This window comes from Erinaceus europaeus, chromosome 8, assembly GCF_950295315.1.
Source record: "Erinaceus europaeus chromosome 8, mEriEur2.1, whole genome shotgun sequence".
Taxonomy (NCBI): Eukaryota; Metazoa; Chordata; class Mammalia; order Eulipotyphla; family Erinaceidae; genus Erinaceus; species Erinaceus europaeus.
Genome location: NC_080169.1, coordinates 21,262,095 through 21,286,522, shown reverse-complemented (window position 1 = coordinate 21,286,522; position 24,428 = coordinate 21,262,095). Strand labels below are relative to the sequence as shown.

At 37.7% G+C, this 24,428-nt stretch overlaps 1 protein-coding gene and 1 pseudogene across 1 annotated transcript in view; one reads left to right on the top strand and one right to left on the bottom strand.

Annotated features, from left to right (window-relative positions):
• YWHAZ (tyrosine 3-monooxygenase/tryptophan 5-monooxygenase activation protein zeta) overlaps positions 1–23,678 on the top strand; it is a 35,144-nt gene extending 11,466 nt beyond the window's left edge. Inside the window, exons 3-6 of the mRNA XM_007532478.3 lie at positions 19,254–19,377; positions 19,864–20,027; positions 20,108–20,203; positions 21,657–23,678. Coding sequence (XP_007532540.1) covers positions 19,254–19,377; positions 19,864–20,027; positions 20,108–20,203; positions 21,657–21,716 — 444 coding nt within the window. The 3' untranslated portion in view covers positions 21,717–23,678. The remainder of the gene's footprint in view (positions 1–19,253; positions 19,378–19,863; positions 20,028–20,107; positions 20,204–21,656) is intronic.
• Positions 12,172–12,931, bottom strand: LOC103121989 (3-oxoacyl-[acyl-carrier-protein] reductase-like; annotated as a pseudogene).
• Positions 23,679–24,428: the final 750 nt, after the last annotated feature.

The window sequence follows — 24,428 nt, the reverse complement described above, 5'->3', positions numbered from 1 at the left end:
AACAATTACTATGCTGAATAATTTTTTCTAGGTGACAGAAATTTGAATTTGGCCTGGGAAGAATGGCATGATTAGCTATTATGTGTATCTCAGCATTTCTCATTGTAGTAGATGTATTTCTGCGCAATGGTTCACTCTCCATTAGGGAGTAACTCCCTAACATGGTAAAAAGTCTTGTATCTTTGTGCATACTGCTTTGTAATAGCAGTTGCCATTGGCTTAGTTTTGCAGCTTTTTGTTAAGACATGTCACTTACTCTATTGAGTAGTCAAGAGTCTTGAGATTTTTATCTCATTAAATATTTCTTTAATTTTTATTTTTGTTATCTATTATATAGCTACAGCTAGAAATTGATAGGGAAGGAGTAAACAGAGTGACACCTGCAGCACTGCTTCTCCACTTGTGAAGCTTTTTTTGCTGCACTCAACCTGGGTTCTTTTGCACTGTAACATGCATTCAACCAGGTGTGCCACCACCTGGCCCCTAAACATTTCTGTTAACACTCTTGGAGTGACTGATGTTGATATAGGGCAGCAAAGCTGAATGACTATAGCTGACTTGTCAGTATCCTTATGGGAATCCTGTGTAGCACATAAACGTTTGCTTACTGGAATAAATATTTAAAGTTTTTGGCATTTAGGTTTTTGTGAATTTAAACGAGTTTGATGTTTTGACCTAACAATGGTAGTGATCACAGGTAGAGTATAAAGACACAGATGTTCATCTTTAAAGTTAAGTAGACCAAAATAAAACTTTTTGTCCATTAGGTGTTCTTTCTTGCTGGGAATCAAGCCCATAGGAAAGATCTTATTGTTAATTTGCAGGAAATACTCAATTTTTGTTATATTGGAATTTTATTAATTTGAATTATTTAATGAGATGGCCTTCATTAAAACAATTAGAAGTGTTTTAGTGGGTGCTAGTTCCTATCTTTTTTAAAGTTTCTGGATTAGGATTTTTCAAATTTACTAGGAAGGCATTGGTGATGAGTTGAGTCTTTCTCATCTTGGTGATGAATTACAAATACTTTTTGGAGAAATACCTGCTTGTGTTCTTACAAAATTCATGAACTGCAGTTCTTACCTTTTTTCTTTGCTCTTTTTTCTTAGCAGTTGTCTATTTCATAAGCCCTGTACTACAAATAAGTAGTAATTGAAAGAAAAAAGTTAAAAAAAAAGTCCCAACAGCTCAATAAATAACAGCAGAGTGAATGGGAAAGTATTGAATGTAGAGTAGGATATACAGGAGGTAGGTTTCAGCCTTTTAAGTAAGACTTAATTTTTCTTGGATTGCTTTGCTATCATTAGAGACCTGAATCTAATAGAACTCAGCAGTTTTTAGTTCCTTTATTGTTACCTTTTTCATCCTGTTGACTTTTTTTAAGTTTTTTGGTTTTTAGAAATTAAATGGTAAGGATATGCCATTTATTTTTAATGGGGAATGGCATTTAATTACACAAGTGGTTAAAATGTTTTTATCCTTGAAATTAATCATCTCTGTATGACTGTCCTTATAGGACACTTAAAATTTTATTTTTGGGGGACCAGTATTTCACAGAAAGTTGAGAGCTTGTAAAGTCAAAATGTGTGCAAATTCCTACTAAATTAACTCTGGATACCTGCTGGTTGCAAGTATTTCGGAGCTGTAATTGAAAAGAAAGGAGGTTAATCCAGCCACAAGAGGGAGTAAGAGACCAATTTCCAAACTGATAGGTCCATTTGAGAACGGAAGTAGCTTCTTTACCTACTTTCTTTATGGGGATCATAAAAGGCTTGGTGGCTTTACAGAATAAAATCTTCAGAGAAACCCTCATCATCAGGGAATTGTACAAGACTGATTGGAACTTCTACATTTTCCTGTGGAATTGGACTTAAATGTTCAATAAGGGTCTTATTAATATTTGAAATGTTTTAAGGTTATGTATTTATTTATTTACTTATTGGGTAGAGACAGCCAGAAATTGAGAGAAGGGCAGAGACAGAGAGGGAGAGAGACAACCTGCATCCCTGCTTCACCACTATTTCTTTATAGGGGAATTAATGCTTTACATTCAACAGGAAATACAATAGTTTGAACATGCATAACATTCCCCAGATTCCCATTTAACAATACAACCCCCACTATTATATTCATCATTTTTCATGGACCTGTATTCTCCCCACCTACCCACCCACCCCAGAGTCTTTTACTTTGGTGTAATACTCCAATTCCATTTCAGGTTCGACTTGTGTTTTCTTTTCTGGTCTTGTTTTTCAACTTCGGCCTGAGAGTGAGATCATCCCATATTCATCCTTCTGTTTCTGACTTATTTCACTCAACATGATTTTTTCAAGGTCCATCCAAGATCGGCTGAAAACGGTGAAGTCACCATTTTTTTACAGCTGAGTAGTATTCCATTGTGTATATATACCACAACTTGCTCAGCCACTCATCTGTTGTTGGACACCTGGGTTGCTTCCAGGTTTTGGCTATTACAAATTGTGCTGCCAAGAACATATGTGTACACAGATCTTTTTGGATAGATGTGTTGGGTTCCTTAGGATATATCCCCAGGAGGGGAATTGTAGGGTCATAGGGTAGGTCCATTTCTAGCCTTCTGAGAGTTCTCCAAACTGTTCTCCACAGAGGTTGGACCAATTGACATTCCCACCAGCAGTGCAGGAGGGTTCCTTTGACCCCACACCCTCTCCCGCATTTGCTGCTGTTACCTTTTCTGATGTATGACATTCTCACAGGAGTGAAGTGATATCTCATTGTTGTCTTGATTTGCATTTCTCTGACAGAGACTTGGAGCATTTTTTCATGTGTTTCTCGGCCTTTTGGATCTCTTCTGTGGTGAATATTCTGTCCAAGTCCTCCCCCCATTTTTGGATGGGGTTATTTGTTGTCTTGTTGTTGAGTTTGGCAAGCTCTTTATATATATTGGTTATTAAACTCTTATCTGATGTATGGCATGTAAAGATCTCCCATTCTGTGAGGGGTCTCTTGGTTTGGGTAGTGGTTTCTTTTGCTGTGAAGAAGCTTTTTAATTTGATGTAGTCCCATAGGTTTATACTTGCCTTAGTCTTCCTTGTAATTGGATTCGTTTCATTGAAAATGTCTTTAAAATTTATGCGGAGAAAAGTTCTGCCAATATTTTCCTCTAAGTATCTGATAGTTTGTGGTCTAACATCCAAGTCCTTGATCCACTTGGAATTTACTTTTGTATTTGGTGAAATACAGTGACTCAGTTTCATTCTTCTACATGTTTCAACCCATTGTTTCCAACACCATTTGTTGAAGAGACTCTGCTTTCCCCATGTAATAGTCTGGGCCCCTTTGTCAAAGATTAGATGTCCATAGGTGTGGGGCCTCATTTCTGGGCTCTCAATTCTATTCCACTGGTCAGTGTGTCTGTTCATGTTCCAGTACCAAGCAGTTTTGATGACAATGGCCCTATAATACAGTTTGAGATCTGGGAGTGTGATGCCTCCAGTTCTGTTCTTCTTTCTCAAGATTGTTTTGGCAATTCTAGGTCTTTTCTGGTTCCAGATAAACATTTGTAGCATTTTTTCTATTCTCCTAAAAAATGTGCTTGGGATCTTGATGGGGATAGCATTAAATTTGTAGATGGCTCTGGGTAATATATTCATTTTGATGATGTTAATTCTTCCAATCTATGAACATGGAATATCTTTCCACTTCTTTGTGTCTTTTTCAATTTCTTTGAGTAGTGACTCATAATTTTCAGTATACAAGTCTTTCACTTCTTTGGTTAGGTTTACTCCTAGATATTTTATTGTTTTTGTTGCTATAGGAAAAGGAACTGATTCCTGGATTTCAATTTCTTCTAGCTTAGTGTTTGCATAGAGGAATGCCACTGACTTTTGAATGTTAATTTTATAGCCTGACACCTTACTGTATTGCCTGATGATTTCCAAAAGCTTCTTGCTGGATTCCTTAGGTTTTTCCATGTATACTATCATGTCATCTGCAAATAAGGAGAGTTTGACTTCTCTTCCAATCTGTATCCCTTTAATTCCTTGCTCCTGCCTGATTGCTATGGCAAGAACTTCCAACACTATGTTGAATAGTAATGGTGATAGTGGGCAACCCTGTCTAGTACCTGATCTGAGGGGAAATGCTTCCAGTTTTTCACCATTGAGTATGATGTTGGCTGTAGGTTTACTATATATAGACTCCACTATCTTCAGGAATTTCCCATCTATTCCCATTTTTTGTAGTGTTTTGATCATAAAGGGATGTTGTATTTTGTCAAAGGCTTTCTCTGCATCTATTGATAGGATCATGTGGTTTTTGGTCTTGCTTTTGTTGATGAGGTGGATCACATTGATTGATTTACGTATATTAAACCAACCTTGCATGCCTGGGATAAACCCCACTTGGTCATGATGAACAATCTTTTTGATATACTGCTGTATCCAGTTGGCTAGAATTTTGTTCAATATTTTCGCATCTATGTTCATCAGAGATATTGGTCTGTAGTTTTCTTTTTTGGTTGTGTCCCTGTCTGCTTTTGGTATCAGGGTGATGTTGGCTTCATAGAAGCTGGCAGGGAGTATTCCAGTGTCTTCAATCTTCTGGAAGACTTTTAAAAGTAGAGGTATTAGTTCTTCTTTGAAAGTTTTGTAGAATTCATTTGTAAAACCATCTGGTCCAGGACTTTTATTTTTGGGGAGATTTTTGATAACTGTTTCAATTTCATTAGCTGTGATGGGCCTGTTCATGTTATCCACTTCCTCTTTACTTAGTTTTGGAAGTTGGTAGGTATCTAGGAAATCATTCATTTCTTCAAGGTTCTCTAGCTTGGGTGGCATATAGTTGTTCATAGAAGCCTTGCATGATATGTTGAATTTCTGCAGTGTCTGTTGTGATATCTCCTCTTTCATTTACTATTCGATTTATTTGGGTCTTCTCCCTTTTTTGTTTTGTGAGTCTGGCTAAAGGTTTGTCGATTTTGTTTGGGTTTTATTTTTAATAATAAATTGGCAGTTAAATTTTTTTTTAATTTTTAATTTTTTTTCCTCCAGGGTTATTGCTGGGCTCGGTGCCTGCACCACAAATCCACCGCTCCTGGAGGCCAATTTTTTCCCCCTTTTGTTGCCCTTACTGTTGTAGCCTCATTATGGTTATTATTATTACCATTGTTAATGTTGTTCGTTGTTGGATAGGACAGAGAGGAGGGGGAGAGAAAGATAGACACCTGCAGACAAACACCCGTAGACCTGCTTCACCACCTGTGAAGCGACTCCCCTGCAGGTGGGGAGCGGGGGGGGGGGGGGGGGGGCCGAACCGGGATCCTTATGCCCGTCCTTGCGCTTTGCGCCATGTGCGTTTAAGCCGCCACTGCGCCACCGCCTGACCCGCAGCGGTTAAATTTTATAGAATATGAATTTGGGACTTAAAGGAGCATAGAGCCAGAGGATTTGGTGACTTAAATAGGTCATATGTTAAGCACTAATGTTTTCTGTCTCTTTGGAAGTGTCACCTGATTTTTAGATTAAAACATAATATATTTATTCTGCTACAAGAAGTAAGGGATTTTGTAGGAGTGGAAGAGTTGGCATAACTTGAAGAAAATATCAATTTAAAACGTCTTCATTTCTAGTCTATATTTCAGAGTTCACTTCTTAAGTATTTAGAATCACATTAAAATCTCCAATTTTGTGTCCTTTTCCTTTTGACCACTGAATTTTCCTGCAAAATTTGTATAAAGTCAAACTGTATCCTTATTTGTATGAATGATTTCCCATATATCCTTTATCTGATTCCCTACGTTAATGTCGTATTAACAGTAAAATTTACATCAGAAGATTAATAAAATAATTAATAAAGCTGTTAAAAGTTAAACTTACACAAATTGTATCACTGTAATTCTCAGCCAGAATTATACTTTACACTTCACTGTCATAACTCCTTATTCTTTAATTTGAATCAGCTTTTTAGTCTTTGACTTAATAGTTTCAGATTTTTTTTCTAAGAATTTTGACTAGTTATTTTATAGACTCCCAATTTGATTCTGCCTGATAATTGCTAATCATTTAATTCAAATTATGTTGGGGGGGGGTAAGAATCCTGAAAGTGATATTTTTATCCTCTTCAGTATCATAGTAGGAAACACATGATGTCCTGGTAGGAAGCTGATTACTGCATTAGGAAGAAGTTCTTCTAGCCTAAAATTGGAAGGGAGGTTTTAAAATCAGTATTATATAAATAAGATAGAATGGGACACAGGGATTGTTCATAATTTCATATTTTGAATCCCTTTCACTCCTAGATGACAGGGTCTCCTGACTTCAAGGTGTTTTTCTTTGGTGGGCTTGTGGGTTTTATTTTCCTGAATAAACAGATTTTTTTTATTAGTGATTTAATATTTTCAAAAAAAGACAACGGGTATAATTCCATGCATTTCCTGCCACCAAAGTTTTGTGTCCCATTCCCTCCACTGGAAACTGCGTTCTCGTAAGATCACAGATATGGATTGACTTATTTCTATAACTATCTACATATTTATATATATTTGCCAACTTTTTTCTTTTTTATTTATAAAATGAAAATATTGGCAAGACCATAGGATAAGAGGGATATAATTACACAAAATTTCCACCACCAGAACTTCATATCCCATCCCCTCCCTTGAAAGCTTTCCTATTCTTTGATCCCTCTCGGGGATTATTATGGGGTGCAGAAGGTGGAAGGTCTGGCTTCTTTACTGAACATGGGTGTTGGCGGGTTTTTTTTTTTTTCTCTGCTTCAAACTATCCTCCCCAATCTTTGGTGGGCTTTTTATGTGCTTAGCCCAACAACCACATACTTAAATTTCTAGACAGTGGGGGTCGGGCGGTAGTGCAGCAGGTTAAGCGCACTTGGCGCAAAGAGCAAGGACCGGCATAAGGCTCCTGGTTCGAGCCCCGGCTCCCCACCTGCAGGGGAGATGCTTCACAGGTGGTGAAGCAGGTCTGCAGGTGTCTTATCTTTCTCTCTCCCCCCCCCTGTCTTCCCCTCCTCTCCATTTCTCTGTCCTATTCTATCCTATCCTATCCAACAACGATGACATTAACAACAAAAAACAAGGGCAACAAAAGGGAAAATAAAAAAAAAATAAAAATTTTAAAAAAGAAAGTCTTAAAAATTGCTAGACAGTTTTTCAGATCTCTAGAGAGTTGGATTAATTTTTTTTTTCCTGTTTGAGCAAATTAACAGTATCACCCTTGATACTTTTTAAAAAGTGTTGATTTAACATTGGGTTACAATATTGTACGATTTTAGGGAATATAGTTCACACCTCTCCTCTGTGTGTGTATACAAATCATCGACACCCATCACCAAAGTTCCTGTTCCTATGCCATCAAATAGAAACTAACAGTTGTACCCTTTCCTACCAAAAACCACCTTTTCAGAATCTTAAGAATCAGTTATTTGCTTATTGTTTGTTTTTTTTTTAAATTTTTTTTTTTTAGTCATACTCCACGTAAGTGAAACCATTATAAACAGAATCAGTAACAAGCTACAGCACCTAGGATGTAGGAAAACAGTTTTATTGAAGCATCAGGTCAAAATTGCATATGCCACAACATTTTGGGCCCAAAATTCAGATGGAGTTTCTCTTTTATAACATAATGTTACACAAAGAAAGGTTGTGTACATGTGGACCGTGAGATGTGTAAAGGGGGGGGGGTGGAATAGTAAAAGTCAATTTGCTTAAAAGCTCTCAAGGCCCTGCAAACTAGGAAATGGAGGGGGAGTAAGCCTGGAATTTATAGGTGTCCTTTAGACCTGGTACAAATACCTGTAGTTATTTTTTTACCCTATATCACCATGATGTTATTATTAGTGATATAGTAATGATTTGACAAGATTGTGGAATAAGGGGGACAGTTCCTGTATACAATTCAATTCCCACCAGATTCCCATACCCCCTTTGATGTTTCTCTATTCTTTATCCCTCTGGGAGTATGAATCAAAGATTTTTAATGGGAAGCAGAATTGGAAAGTCTGGCTTCTGTAATTGCTTCTCTGGAGACTGGACATTGGGTGTTGACAGGCTGATCCATACTCCCAACCCATTTCTTCTCTTTTTTTTAATGCTTTATTTATTCCCTTTTGTTCTCCTTGTTTTATTATTGTAGTTATTGCTGTTGATGTCATCGTTGTTGGATAGGACAGAGAGAAATGGAGAGAGGGGAAGATGGTGGGGGGGAGCGGCGGGAGGGGAGAAAGATGCCTGCAGACCTGCGGATGTGAGGCGACTCCCCTGCAGGTGGAGAGCCGGGGGCTCAAACTGGGATCCTCCTGCCGGTCCTTGGGCTTGGCGCCACCTGCACTTAACCCGCTGCAGTACTGCCAGACTTCCACCCCCAACCCATTTCTATCTTTCCCTAGTGGGGTAGAGCTCTGGGGAGGTGTAGTTTCAGGATACATTGGTGAGGTTGTTTGTCTAGGGAAGTCAATTTGGCATCATGGTAGCATCTGCAGCTTGGTGGCTGAAAAGCATTAAGACATAAAGCAGAACAAATTGTTTAAGAATCAGGACCCTAAAGGTAAGAGTATAGCAGATGAAATTTGGAAGAAATGTTGCAAGAAGCTAGGAAGTCATATTTTAGGTATGTTCCAAGGGGCTCATGACTTGACTAAGCACGACAGCTAACATACAGGTGGGCTAAGAGTATTGTTTGGGAAGATGGTATTAAAGATGGGAATAGGACTAGAAAGCTAGAAATGGGCAGAGAAAAGCTCACAATATGGGAAAAGTATATAAATATTGTTAACTGTAAACCCCATCGATCTGACCTAGGAGCCATGTCTATTCATATTCAACACAGGAACCTGTGTCACTTCTATATCCCTGTAGATCTGAGCTTGCATTCCATGGTCACAGCTAGGAACATTCTAGGCTGCACTCATTTCAGGACCACTTTTCCTCAAATGGCAGAGTATGTTGACCCGCCTCCTTTCAGAGAGTGGGGCACTTTCTACCACTGTTGTTCTATATTTAGGGCAGTATCCTGTAGAGGCCCACTAGAGGATCCACAATGCTGTTTCTGATGGAGATGATCAGTGACGGTGGAGAGAGGAGGTCAGAGGTCTAGGTCCATATCTATGTGGGAATCCCACGATTCCCTGACTAGGGCCCTGGATGATGGGGTGGCCATTATTACTGGTATTAGTGTATTACACCCAAGTAAAAGACTGAGGTGGGAGGGAGGGTTTGGGTCTTGGATCATGATGGCAGAGGAAGACCTAGTGGGGGTTGAATTTTTATGTGGTACACTGGGAAATGTTATGCATGTACAAACTATTGTATTTTACTGTCAACTGCAAACCATTGATCCCCAATAAAGAAACTTAAGAGGGGGCATTATTAAAGTGTGCCAGTCTCTTACCCTTATCCAGCTTTTGTAGTCCTTATTTCATCTGACAAGGTTTAGCCTTGAGAGTGATTTAGGGAAGTGAAAGAAGGTGAGGAGGGTATCTAGTTCTAAGTAGAAAATATTTGATTAAGTACTTTATGGTATCTTATTTTTCAGGTCTTTCTGCTTGTTGTACCTATTGAGTCACTGTAGACTGTTCAACTTTTTTTTTTTTTTTTTTTTTGCCTCCAGGGTTACTGCTGGAGCTGAGCTCAGTGCCTGCACTACAAATCCATTGCTCCTGGTGGCCGTATTTCCCATTTTGTTGCCCTTACTGTTATTGTTGCCGTTGTTGTGGTTGTTGGATAGGACAGAGAAATCAAAAAAGAAGAGGGAGAGAAAGACACCTGCAGACTTGCTTCACCACCCTGAAGCGACCCCCTCTGCAGGTGGGGGATCTGGGGCTCGAACCAGGATCCTTGCACTTTGTGCCATGTGCACTTAGCCCACTGTATTACTGCCTGCCCCCCGCACACTTTTAAGGTTTATGTTTGCCCAGCTTGCGGATACGTGTGCACATGTGCCCTGTCTCATGGGCCTTGGTCTATATCTAGGTTCTGTCACTTTGTTAGGAAGTGCACTATCTGAAGTGGTCCTGTGAACTAGGAACGGTCTCACTATCTAGAGTATTGGAGCTGAATGGTTGACATCCCAGGCCTGGTGTCTCTGGACACCATCTGGCACTGGTTGCATTGATTTGGTTGAGGTCAGCAGATGCAGTATCAAATGGGATGGGTCAAGAGAAACATGAAGGAAAACAAGTAAAGCCCCAGAGGTTCTAGGACTGGGAGAAATAATGGGTTTTATAGAGAATGAAGAAGGTTCCTTGATGTCTTAGAGTTAAAGAAGACAATAGATAATTAATATTAAAACCAAGTTATTTGGGAACTTGGTTAACTTTGAAAATCCTATGGTTAGACCTTACCATGATTTGCATCATTTAATGCTATTTACAAATAATTATATATTATATACAAGACAGGTTGCTTCTGGTCTCCTTGGTCTAAGATTATAGGTGATTTAATATTTCAAAAAAAAATTATTAACAGAGATGCATTAACAATTTAAGCCCATGGTAAAAAGTCAGTTTACTTATTAACACCATTCCTTCCACCCAAAGTCTGTGTCTCTACCCCCATATCCTAGGAGCTGAAAATCTACCCCCAAGTTTTTGTTTGTTTGTTTGTTTTGACTTCAGTGTATTGCTCCAAACTCTTGTCAAATTCTGCTTTTGTTTTCCTTTCTGTTCTTTTTCAACTTAGGTTTATGAGAGGTGTCATCCTATACTACTCTTTCTGGCTTATTGTACTTAACATAATTCCTTCTAGCTCCATCCAAGATGGGTTGAAGAAGGTGGACTCATTGTTCTGATATAGCTGAGTAGTATTCCATTGTGTATGTATATACAACTTTCTCAGCCACTCATCTGTTGTTGGGCACCTTGGTTGTTTTCTAGGTTTTAGCTAATATGAATTGTGCTGCTATGGACATAGGTGCACACTTATCTTTTTGGGTGGATGTGCTTGACTCCTTAAGATATATCCCTAGTAGAGAAATTACTGGGTCATAAGGAAAGTCTGTTTCTAGCCTTGAGAGGATTCCTTTGTCCCCACAACCTCTCCAGCATTTGTTGTTGCTGTGGTTTCTGATGTATGACGTTCTCAAAGGGGTGGTGAGTTGGTATCTCATTAACTCAAGCCACACAATACCAAGTAATAAATCCATTGAGGGTAGATACCCTCTGTCACCTTTATCTAGTCATCTATTGATAGGAATTTATGGTTGATAATACCTTACGTAGGTTATTGTTACTAGTACAGCTAAGAACATAGGAGTCCCCATAAACCCTTGTAATTTTTTAAAGGGATTTTCATGCCCTGTTACATAGGGGCTGTGCCAGTTTGCACTCTCATCAACAGCATACCAAATTCCTTTTCTCCATATACTCATCAACAATTCTTGTTCCCAGTCTTTTTTTTTTTTTTTAAATCTTCCTAGTAAAAATTTTAATACATTGGCTTTAATCATAAACCGTTCTTAAAGTCTTACACACAGACTGTATTATGGTTTCATAAGAGCTCATTAACAGTTACAGATAGGCCTTCTTAAGTAAGAATTTATTAAAGTTCTTGAACTACTGAACATAAGCAGCAGCTGGCAACTGAATTCATCAGTATGCTGCAAGCGTTAAAGTATAAACTAGACGTGGAGAATTCATCAAAGTTAGAACACTGATCACCTGTTTCAGGAGTTCTCATATTCTTCCAGTTTGATATGGGGGTGGCGATTAAACCTATTTGTAACCTTACATCTTTATGTGGTTATTTAAGTGAAATACACTTCTTTCTTGTAATTAACCAAATCACTTTTATTGATAATTTTAGAACATGAAGTGTCCTGAGAAGGGAACTTAAGCCTGAATGGGATGTCACAATGAAGTATAGAAAACAAAAAAACCGTGACAGTGGTGGTGTACCTAGTTGAGTGCACATCCAGCACAGGCTGGGGGCATGGATCAGCCTGCCAATGCCCATGCCTATGCCCAGCAGAGAAGCAATTACAGAAGCCATATCTTTCACCTTCTGCACCCCATAAAGAAATTTGGTCCATACTCCCAGAAGGATAAAGAATAGGGAAGCTTCTAATGGAAGGGATGGGACACGGGTCTCTGGTAGTGAGAACTAAATGGGATTATACCCCTGTTATTTTATCTTACAATCTTGTTAATTATTATTATTATATTATTACTATTATCATTATATGCCCTTGATTCTAATCACCATTATGACTGAATAAGCTATCAACTACACTGCCAATTGTAATCCCCCATCCATTACTAGAACACGTCCTGTAATATATGGTGATTCTACAAGAAACACAACCGTGTGTGCCACCTCAGTAGGCTCTCCAAACCTCCCAAGAGGAACATTTTTCTTTAAATCTTCTTTCAATTGTTTTGTCATATCTGAGTGAATAAATCCTGGTTCAACTACATTCACTCTTTATTTTCTTTCTTGCTACTTCTTTAGTGACAGCACGTGAAAATCCAACCAATCCTGCTTTACTTGCACAGCATGCAGACTCACCAGACAGGCCTTTTAAGCCAATAATACTTCCTGTATTAACTATAGACCCACCCTGCGGTTGGATCCTAGTCTTCACAGCAGCTTTATATGTCAGCATGGAACCCAAGAGATTATATGAAGCAGAGATATCATACCTTCAGTTTTTGCTCTTACTAAAACTAAAAGATTATTCCTGCAGATTCCGGCTGCATTTACCAAGAATTTAACTGAACCTCAACTTTTCTACAACTCTTCAAGTGTATTCTGGACGTCTTGTTCTTCGGCAACATGGCATCTAAATGCCAAATGATGCCCACCAAGCTCACAGGCAGTTGCTTTGGCCACTTGTAGATTTCTGGAGATGATGGCCAGTCGCTAGCCCTTCTGGGCCATTAACTGGGTCACTCCCCTGCCAGTGCCCTGGGAGCCTCCAAAGATGGCACAGATTTTGTCCATCTTAGACTGGGGAGTTGCAGACCTGGAGGATGGGGGGGGGGGGAGATCAACCGCTTTCTTTTAACTAACTTTTGTTAGTACTTGGAGGAGAGGGGGAAGCTACTGAAAAAACTCCACCCTCTCCACTACTCCTCCAGCCTAGAAACTTGCTGTTTCCAGCCCTTTTTTAATGTCGTTCATTCACATGATGATTTCATTGTGGAAGTTATGAACATTCTTTGATATGTCTGGGTCATTTTGTGTCATCTCTGGAAAAAATATCTACAGTAGATCTGCCCACTTTTAGTAATTTCCGTCATATTTTGTCTTACCTGTTTAGAAGTTTGCTAGTTTAATAGGCTTGATAGTCTCCAGGGTAGTGACCTAAAATTTCCTCATTCTCTAAGATTATGCTTAGTTTCCTGTTACATTTCAATGAAATTGTTCAAATTACTGCATTTAGCTAGGGGATTTTAAATAGTTGAGTACCTGATATGTGTAAAATGTGTCTTTAAAGAACTTTCAGTTGGAATTTATGTAAAACTATCAATCCAGAGGTCATATTTTTAATTGTCTAATATTTTATATGAGAAAGATACAGAAACAACCTGAGCACTGTTCACCTCTGGTGTATGGTGGGAATTGAGTTTGGGAGCTTGGGGCCGCAGACATGAGAGACATTTGCATATCCATTAAACTGTCTCCCCTACCCAAGGTCTTCTTTATTTTTTAATAAATTTTCTTACTGTCTTTATTTATTTATTGGATAGAGACAGCCAGAAATAGAGAGGGAAGGGGATGATGGAGAAGAGAGAACTCCAGCCCTGCTTCGTCACTTGTGAAGCTTTCCCCATGCAGGTGGGGTCTGGGGGCTTGAACCCTTGTGCATTGTGACGTGCACTCAACCAGGTGCACTGCCACCAAGCCCTCAGTCTTCTATATTAGTCAATAAATATGTGTTCTTTTATGAAGAATGGAGCATCCAGGGAAGTGGCTCAATGTAGAACAGCTATTCTTAAGTCTGAGACTCAGATTGACTCCCAAACCTTCCTATGCCTAACAGATGCTGTGGCCTCTGCTTCCTTTGCTAAATGCAGAAACACTTTTTTGCCCTTAAAAAGAGGCCTTCAGTTAAGTATGTGAAAAGTTATAAATGCAAAATCATAATTAATTTTATTTTAAATTATGCTCCCTGTGAATAATAATTTAGATGTTAGTATGTAGAATTAAAAAAGTTCTTGTCACTTAGAATGATCTCTTAGTTTTTGTATTTTTTTTTCAAGTTTAATATAGCTTTATTTTATTCTTGTCTGTCTTGTTTATTTATTTATTTTTTACTTTCTTTATTGGGGAATTAATGTTTTACATTTGACAGTAAATACAATAGCTTGTACATGCATAACATTTCCTGGTTTTCCATATAACAGTACAACCTCCAGTAGGTCCTCTGTCATCCTTCTTGGATCTGTATTCTCCCCACCTACCTACCCCAGTCTTTTACTTTGGTGCAGTAAGTTTTTGTATTCTTATGGGAATTTGCTGTGCTGTATAAAAAAATTCTATGCTTAAAGAATGTGCAAGATAAGATCAAATACAAACTACTTTATAAATTGTACCTTTTAAAAAAAATAATAAATTGTACCTTAATGTATGTCCATATTGGTATACTCCTTGTTTTCTTAAATGTCAGTTTCATGCTATTTGGTATATAACTTTTAATTTATATCATTAGTGATAGAAAATACTTTTTGTTTCTCTTTCCATTAGGAGCTTTAACTAGTTGCTAGAGGCATAAAAACATAGACTCTGGAGAGAATAGAAGATAGGGTTAAAATTAGGAATCTAAAGTTAGATGGCTCACCCCCAAAAGAATTTTGGTCTTTACTCCCAGAGTGGTAAACAATAGGGAAGTTTCCAGTGGAGGGGATGGGACACAACTCTAGTAGTGAGAATTGTATGGAATTATACTGCTGTTATCTTACCTTATAGATCAATATTTAATCACTAATTAAAAATTAAGAAAAATAGTAAAGTTAGATGGCTTATAGCACAGATTATTTTCAGTCATCAGTCCTTAAAAGTGATCCGTACCACCAGGAAGGAAGGAGGTGTGGTAGGTAGATGGAGCATTGGACTCTCAAGCATGAGGTCCCAAGTCTTAAGCCCTGGTGTTGCAGGTGCCGGAGTGATGTTCTGGTTCCCTTTTCTCTTTCTCATAAATCTTTTTTTTTTTTTTTTTTAAGAGGAACTGCCAGATTCCTGAGAATCTTTTGGTGGCTGAGTAGAGGTGGGTGGTGTTCTTGAAGTCACAACTATATTCTTGGCTCTCTTCGATGTAGTCGTTAGCACTGATAAAAAAGCAAGAGTGCCTAAAACTGCTGGGTTTCTAATACTAATGAAAGTGATGGCACTATACTGTAATTGATAAATTTCAAAAGTAGGATTAGGACTGTAGCCCAGTGTTAAAACTACTAGCACTGAATGAATAGTAAGTACTACTAGTGAAACGCCTCATGTGTATGAGCTCTGGGGTTTTGATCCCTGGGTTTCACACATACAAAGACTGACTTGTGTATCTTGAAACTCTTAAAATTACTCTTAAAAACTCTTGAAAACTCTTTAAATTACTCTTAAAATTAAAATAGTAATTTTGCTACTTACTAGTAGTTTAATAATAGGCCATATGTCAACATCCTTTTAATGTTTTGTATGGTTAAATTGGAAGTATGGCTTTTTTTTTTTTTTTTTTTTTTTCCAGAAAAGACATTTGTGGTTATTTGAATTAAGAATTGAGCTTAGTGCTTTCCACCCCCATGGAGTGCTCTTCAAAGAAGACAAGTTACAGTTTATTCAGACTTGACTGTTAAGCAAAACATCAATTGAAAATGAAGTGAGCCTGTCACTTTAAGGAAGAAAAAATAGTATTTTTGACCAGTGAAAGAAAATTGAAAGTCTTAAATAAAAATGAAACTTTTTCAAAGCTTTTTATCTACCACCATGATGTTCTTGACAGCTTAATAAGTTTTAAGTATTTCCTGTACATTAAGATTTATTTAACTCACAACATTTTCAAAAATTTTACAGATAAGAAACCTGAACTCCAGAGAGATTTAAAAACTTTTTCACAGTGACACAGCTCTTTAGCAGTAGACTACAATTGAATTTAGGCAGAAGGCAGCCTTTCTTAGTTTGTACCTTTAACAGGTCACCTGTAAAATTAGACTAAAAGAAAAATGTTTTCCCTTTTTTGTTTGTTTGTCTTTCCCTACTAGTGTTATCTCTGGGCTTGTACAGCACCACCATTCCTGGTGGCCTTTTTCTGTGTTTGTTGACAGCTAGAAGCTGATGGGAGTGTAAGAGACCAACTGACCTATACCCGCAGGAGATCAGGGGTTTGCACCCAGGTCTTTGCACGTGGCAACATACATGCTGTACCACAGGTGCACCACCTGACTCCTCTTTTGACATGGCTTAATCTTTTGTAAATGAAAGCTTTTTGCACTTTTTTTTTTACCATTTATTCAAATTACAGCTGAGTCTAAAGTGACATACTAATGAAATTTCTATTAATGTGAATAGTGAAGCAGATTTTTAAATGTCGTAATCCCTATATCTTATGAACAGAGGATCTTACCTATGCTGTCAGGGTCTGTCATTGCTTTCCTGTTTATACCCTCATTTAGGCTTTTTCTCTCTCTTCCTCTCCCTCTCTCTTGCCTCCAGTATTTGTTGATGCTTACTAGTAATCTTTTAAAAAATATAAATGAAGAGGGAGATGTCCGATTTTTTTCCCTTTGTTTCTATTATTATTCTTTAGACTTTATTTTATTTTATTTTTAAGTGGACTAAGCCAAGGGGGAAAAATATTTTAAGTATACTTTTTTTTTTAACTTTTTTTTCTTTATCGCAGAATTAATGTTTTACATTCAACAGTAAATACAATAGTTTGTACATGCATAACATTCCCCAGTTTCCCATTTAACAAGACTTTATTTTAATAGGACAGTGAGAAATTTAGAGAGAAGGGGGAGAGAGGCACCTGCGGACACCACTCCACTGCTCTTGAAGCTTTGTCCTTGCAAGTGGGGGCATGGGGACTTGAAACTGACCCTTGTGCATGACACTGTATATTTAAACGTGCACCACTACCAGGCCCCTCTTTGTGTTTTTTTATTAGTGATTTTGTACTAATTTACAGTTTATATCACACCTACCACCAAAGGTCTGTCAGTCTCCCCCATGACATCTACATTAAGATTTTTTAAGTGTCCAGGTCATGTTAGTGTATTCCTATGATAACATTGTGGTTTAACTCTGAGTAGCTGGAGCTCATGTAGTTGTAGCAAGAGAGGGAGAAACTGAGTTAAAACGCCTTTAACATCAAAGGGTAAAGGAAAGTCCACAGGGTTTATTTGGCCGCTTCCTAATATGAGTGCAACTTTTGCTTTTTAAATTAATCATACAATATAGTAGTAGTATATTGAAGCAAAGTTACAATACTGAGTGAACTCTTGATTTTACTTCTTGTCCACTATTACCGTCTTAGTTTCACTTTCACCCCATTTGTTGATGATAAGGTTTTCCTTGAATTACATTCTTGTAAATTAAGTTAGTTTTCCTCCCCTTCTGGTCTGGACTCTAGTGTTCCCTTATTTTACTGGTTTCTTCTTCAGTTACATTACTCCAGTATCCCAAAGTTTATCTTTTTTTTTTTTTTCATTTAATGACATGACTACTGAGAAAAAATTGGATGTTTGCAGGCTAGTTAGAAAATGTTGACTCGGAGTGCCAGGAGATTGTTCAGTAGATAAAGGATTGACCTCTCAGGCTTGAGATCCCAAGCTAAATTCCCAGTAGCACATGTACCAGAGTGATACTGGTTCTTTGTCTCCTCCTGTATTTCTCACTAATAAATAAGGAAAATGTTGGCTCAGGGTCAGTGATAGTTACTGAGACTGCACCTCTATCCGCCCCTTGGACTCTGCCCCTGAAGCCCCTTCCCCTCGGGCCAAGGGCCAGTTGCCTGTGAGGCCTGGGAGATTGGCACTACCTATCTCCTCAGGAATTAAAAACACCCATAGGGGCGGGGTGAAATGTTGGCTCCAGCTGAGGCAGTAGTGCAGCTGATACAGTGCACACTGTATCATGCACAGGGACCCAGGATCAAACCTGCAGGAGAGAAGGTTCACAAGTAATGAAGGGATGCTACAGGTATCTATCTCCCCAGCCCCAGCACACACCACCCGTGAGCCATCGAAATTTCTGTTATAAAACAAGGGGGGGAGGGAAGTGGTAATTGGCTACCAGAAGCAGTGGATTCATTGTGCTGGCACCAAGCCCCAACAGTAACCCTGGTGGCAGTTAACATTAAAAGAAAATGAGTCATCATTAGTATATAGTCTTTTTTCCAGTATGTAGATAACTAAGGGGGATTACTATTGCAAAATATGATTAAGAATGCCATACATCAGAAAGGATAGCAACAACAAATGTTGGAGGGGTCGTGGAGTAAAGGACCCCTCCTCCACTGCTGGTGGGAATGTCAGTTGGTCCAACCCCTATGGAGAGCAGTCTGGAGAACTCTCAGAAGGCTAGAAGTGGACCTACCCTATGACCCTGCAATAATAATCACCTTCTTTACCTCATCTTGGATGAAGTCTGAAGGAATCGTGTTAAGTGAGATAAGTTAGAAAGAGAAGGATGAATATGGGATGATCCCACTCATAGACCGAAGTTGAAAAATATAAACAGAAAGGAGAAACACGAAGTAGAACTTGGACTAACTAGGTTTGATGTATGGCACCAAAGTGAAAGATGGGAGGCTGGGGGTGGAATGACGGGATTTTAGGTCCTAGTGCACAATGGTGAAGGAAGACCTAGGCTTGGGGGTAAGAGTGTTTTACAGAAAACTGAGACGTATTACACATGTACCAACAAGTGTATTTACAGTAAACCACAAATCACCCCAATTTAAAAAGAATTATCATTAAATAATAAACTGAACAGACTTTATTTTTTTTTAATCAGAGCACTGCTCAGCTCTGGCTTTTTGTGGTATGGTGATGTAGGGGATTGAATTTGGGACTTTGGAACCTCAAGCATGAGAGACTCTTTGCATAAATAACCATTATGTTCTGTCCCCTTACCCTGACTTTAATTTTTTATATATTGCTATCCAAAGCCTTGTACTTTGAAACCACAAATTCCCGAGCCTGCTCTATTCAATAGCAGGTCGGGAGTTAAAATTTTCAGCTATTAGGTAGACTGCTGTTCTTTGAAAGGCAGATGTTTCAGTTTTTGTAAGTGTTTTCTTATTACAACTCTTACTTTGTTCCTTTTCAAGTCTCTTTTGGAAAAGTTCTTGATCCCCAATGCTTCGCAAGCAGAGAGCAAAGTCTTCTACTTGAAAATGAAGGGGGACTATTACCGTTACCTGGCTGAAGTTGCTGCTGGGGATGACAAGAAAGGTAAACCTGTTTTTGTTTTTTCCAAACCTACTTTTTGAGTTTGTCTGTTTCATTTCTGACATAATGTAGTTATTGCTCAGTATTGTTACAAATGTATGCTTCCTGAAAAGCCTAATTTTGTGCATAAGGATGTTGCCTCATTTTTTTCCTTTTCTTTCTTTCTATACATACATGTGCACATATATGTATATGAATGTGTTTGTATGAGTGTGTGTGTATACGCACTAAATGTATTTTGGATAGAGACAGAAATTGATGAGGGTTTGGGAAAGAGATGCATACCTACTCACACCACTTGCTGCTTCACTACTTCACTTCCTCATGTCAGTAGAGACCAGGGACTTGAACCTGGGTCCTTGCGCATAGTAACGTTGTGTGCTTTATTGGGTGCACCACTGCTCTGCTCTCCTTATTTTCTTAAGCATATAGCAGTTAAAAATAAAAGTTCAGATTTGTCAGTACATATTGTTGTGTTTCATTATCCAGGGATTGTGGATCAGTCACAACAGGCATACCAAGAAGCTTTTGAAATCAGCAAAAAGGAAATGCAACCAACACATCCTATCAGATTGGGTCTGGCCCTTAACTTCTCTGTGTTCTATTATGAGATTCTCAACTCCCCAGAGAAAGCCTGCTCTCTTGCAAAGACAGTATGTATTTCACTTCTAAACGTGAAAATTTAGAAATCCTTATTATTTGAGCACTGAGATATTTATTTTTCTTATAACAGGCTTTTGATGAAGCCATTGCTGAACTTGATACATTAAGTGAAGAGTCATACAAAGACAGCACGCTAATAATGCAGTTACTGAGAGACAACTTGACAGTAAGTACATAATGGCATGGTTAATGTGATCAGAGAGATGATGTTTTATAGATTGCTATAAAGGGTAATTAAAGCTGTTGATTTTTTGAAGAAAACTGAAGTGAATGCTATAGAATAGAATTACTTACTTCCATTACATACCTGTTTTTAGAATTTATTTTTCTTTTAAAGAATTTATTTATTCATAAGACGGAAAGAACCAGGTATCACTCTGGTACATGTGCTGCCAGGGATTGAACTCAAGACCCCATGGTTGAGAATTCAATGTTTTATCTACTGTGCCATCTCCCGGGCCACTGTTTAGTCACAGAAGAGTTTAGATAAGCAGTTTGATTTGAACTGGGAGCCGAGTGAAGTTAGGCATCTCAGAATATTATCTGCAGTGTACCAGGTAAAGAGCTAGGAGTCAGGTAAAGTTAGGCATCTCAGAATATTATCTGCAGTGTACCAGGTAAAGAGCTAAAGACTACAGACCAGTGTTTTTTATTATCATTATTATTTATTATCTCTGATCATTTCACTTGAGTGCAGAGTTTTGTCCTTTTTTTTTTCCATTTCAGTTTTTCTAACGATTTTAATCCACTCCAGTTTTTTTATTTTATTTTATTATATTTATTTTATTTTTTCAGAGAGAGAAAGAGAGAAACACCAGAGCACTACTCAGCTCTGGTTTATGGTGGTGTGGGGGATTGAACCTGGGATTTAGGAGCCTCATGCATGAGAGTCTGTTTGCATAACCATTATACTGTCTTCCCCCCGCCCTCCACTCCAGTTTTCTATGTTGGGGTTCTACATTCTAGAATAGCCTCAACAAAAAGATTTTACTGTTGAACAGTACTATTTATTATTATGTTTATTGTTAAGCAGGGTTATTTCTAGTTAAATGAATATGCTATAGTTTCTTAAATAATGAATCAATCTAGCTAAATGAAAATACATTTCATCTTTGACTAATATTTAATATTTAGGACTTCCTGATTTGAAAGTGTGATGGTTGTCATACTTCAAGGTAGAACCCAAAGCCTGTTCAGTTACCATCATTTTTGAGAGAGCTTAATCTAATAATATTTCAGCTGGATTTTGGTGTTGGTATAGCTTGAAGAACACACTGAAACAACTAAGTCAAGGTTCTTATTCTGACTCTGTTACTATTATCAGTCTTCTCTGAGCCTTGGCATTATTGACTCTTTTTTGCCAAGTAAAGAGGTATCTGGTTGATCAGTACTAAAGTACAACCCTAAGGACTTTCCGTCAGTTTTTTTAACTGTTATCATAGATAATTCAGGCAGCCTTAAAAGCCAAAACTGGAAAAGAAAAATTAAAACTTTAGAAATAAAAAAGCATTACTGACACAGCTAAAAGAATAGTGTTGTTCCTTTTGCCATATATATTAAGATCTTTCTTCAAACTGAAGTATGCTGAGAAATCTTTTTTTTTTTTCCCTTCTTCCTAGTTGTGGACATCTGATACCCAAGGAGATGAAGCTGAAGCAGGAGAAGGAGGGGAAAATTAACCGGCCTTCCAACTTTTGTCTGCCTCATTCTAAAATTTACACAGTAGACCATTTGTCATCCATGCTGTCCCACAAATAGTTTTTTGTTTACGATTTATGACAGGTTTATGTTACTTCTATTTGAATTTCTATATTTCCCATGTGGTTTTTATGTTTAATATTAGGGGAGTAGAGCCAGTTAACATTTAGGGAGTTACCTGTTTTCATCTTGAGGTGGCCAATATGGGGGTGTGGAATTTTTATACAAGTTATGTTTGGCATAGTACTTTTGGTACATTGTGGCTTCATGAGGCCAGTGTTCAAACTGCTTCCATGTCTAAGCAAAGAAAACTGCCTACATATTGGTTTGTCTTGATGGGGAATAAAAGGGATAATTTGTTCCAGTCAAAGTGTAGTTACTGTGGGTACTTTAAGGTTTGGAGCACTTATACGGCTGTAGTAGAAATAGATGATTTCATGGAAGTTGCATGTTAGACCATGTGTATCTACGGAGCACTTAATCTCAATGTGCACACCTTTGACTACAGCTACAGAAGTGTTCCTTTAGAAGTTGTGACCCAGTTTACTCTGGATAAGGGCAGAAACGGTTCACATTCCATTATTTGTAAAGTTACCTGCTGTTTGCTTTCATTATTTTTGCTACACTCATTTTATTTGTATTTAAATGTTTTAGGCAACCTAAGAACAAATGTACAAGTAAAGATGCAGTAAAACTGAGTTGCTTGATATCCATCATTTCATGTATATCAAGCACAACAGTAAAACAAAAAACCCATGTATTTAACTTTTTTTTTTTTAGGTTTTTTGCTTTTGTGATTATTTTTTTTTTTTGATACTTGCCTAACATGCATGTGCTGTAAAAATAGTTAACAGGGAAAATAACTTGAGATGATGGCTAGCTTTGTTTAATGTCTTATGAAATTTTCATGAACAATCCAAGCATAATTGTTAAGAACACTTGTATTAAGTTCATGTAAGTGGAATAAAAGTTTTATGAATGGACTTTTCAACTACTTTCTCTACAAGCTTTTCATGTAAATTAGTTTTTTGGTTCTAAAACTTCTCCAAAGGAAATTGTACATTTTTTGAAATGTCTTTCCTATTCCCTCTTGGCAGCTAATGGGCTTTTATCAAGTTTAAAGACAAAGTTTATCATATCAAAATACTACTAATATTACTACTACTGTTCCCAACTATTTCCCATATTCCCCTCTCCCCACGGAGTGGGTTGTTCTTTTTTTTTTTTTTTTTTTCCCCAGGGGTGGGGGAAAAATGATAATACCCATTTAAATTTTTTCATAATATGGCATTTTCTAACTTAGGAAGCCATAATGTTCTTGGCCCATCATGACATTGGGTAGCATTAACTGTAAGTTTTGTGCTTCCAGAACACTTTTGTTTTCAAGACTTTCTTAATACTCTTAAAAGCCTGCCTTCAGTTTTGATCCTTTGTTATTTGTCAGGTACACAGGATTACCCGTTTTAGCCTTCTGTCTTGTCACCAGCCATTCCTATTTGGTAGCCGTGTACTCGGAGGAAAAAGGCCGCATGATCTTTTCTGGCTCCACTCGATGTCTTAAGGATTCCCTACTTTCCTTTGCTTGCATCCCATAAACCCTTCCTCTCATCCTATTTACTGCAGCAAATCTCTCCTCAGATTGTGTTTATCTCCCTGTAAGCCCTACCTATACTGAATGGTGTGTCATTGTCTGCCTTTGAAATCCTCCCCCTCCCTTTCCTTCTCTTCTTTAAATAATGATGGGCTAAGTTATACCCAAAGCTCACCCTGCAGACTATTTCCTCAGTATCTTGCAGAAAACACCAAACAAAAATACCATTTTAAAAGAAAGAGGTGTATCTTTTTGTTTAGAATGTAAGCTCCTCAAGAGCAGGGACAATGTTTTCTGTATGTTCTATTGTGCCTAGTACACTGTAAATGCTCAATAAATATTGATGATGGGAGGCAGTGAGTCTTGATGATAAGGGTGAGAAACTGATACCCAAATACTGTTTTGTTGCTTGTTTTATTATAACAGAATAGACTGGTAAATGAAGCCCTCTGGAGTGACTGTTTCAGGTAATATATTCACATACAAGTGCACTGGAGGCCTTAGAGCTTCTTTGAGGAGTCAAGACATCTTATGTTTTAAGACAACATAATGTCATCATCTTTTTTTTTTTTTTTTCCCCTTTTTCCCTATGTAATTCTCCTGACCCCCTGGCCAAGGACATGAAATAATCATTTTATAGCTAAGGAGAATGCAACTACTCTTTGGAGATGGATTTCATTCAAGCAAATTATAAAAATCTAAAGCTTGTCACATTTTTATATAAGCCGTCAGTTACCACTACACTAGTTTTAATTCTGAAGTAAAAATGTGATAATAACTTCATTAATAGTAGCTGCTAATACATTTACTTATTGCCTGGTAAAGGAAGACTCCAACTTAGGATTTGAATAATTTTTAATAACTTGCTCCCTTAGTGATCCCATGTATAGTTTTTTTTGTCAGTATAATTTCAAGACTGAAGCAAATGTATTTTGTATAGTGTTAGGATTTTAAGAGTAGAGCAGCATTGTCATCGGTTAAAAGGGTGGATTTTGTTGCAGCTGTGGCTTATCCTAATTTTTCCAGTTAGTAACTGTTAACTTCATAGAAATGGATATGTGAGAGTATAAAAGATTGTATATTAAGTATTTATTAACTGTAT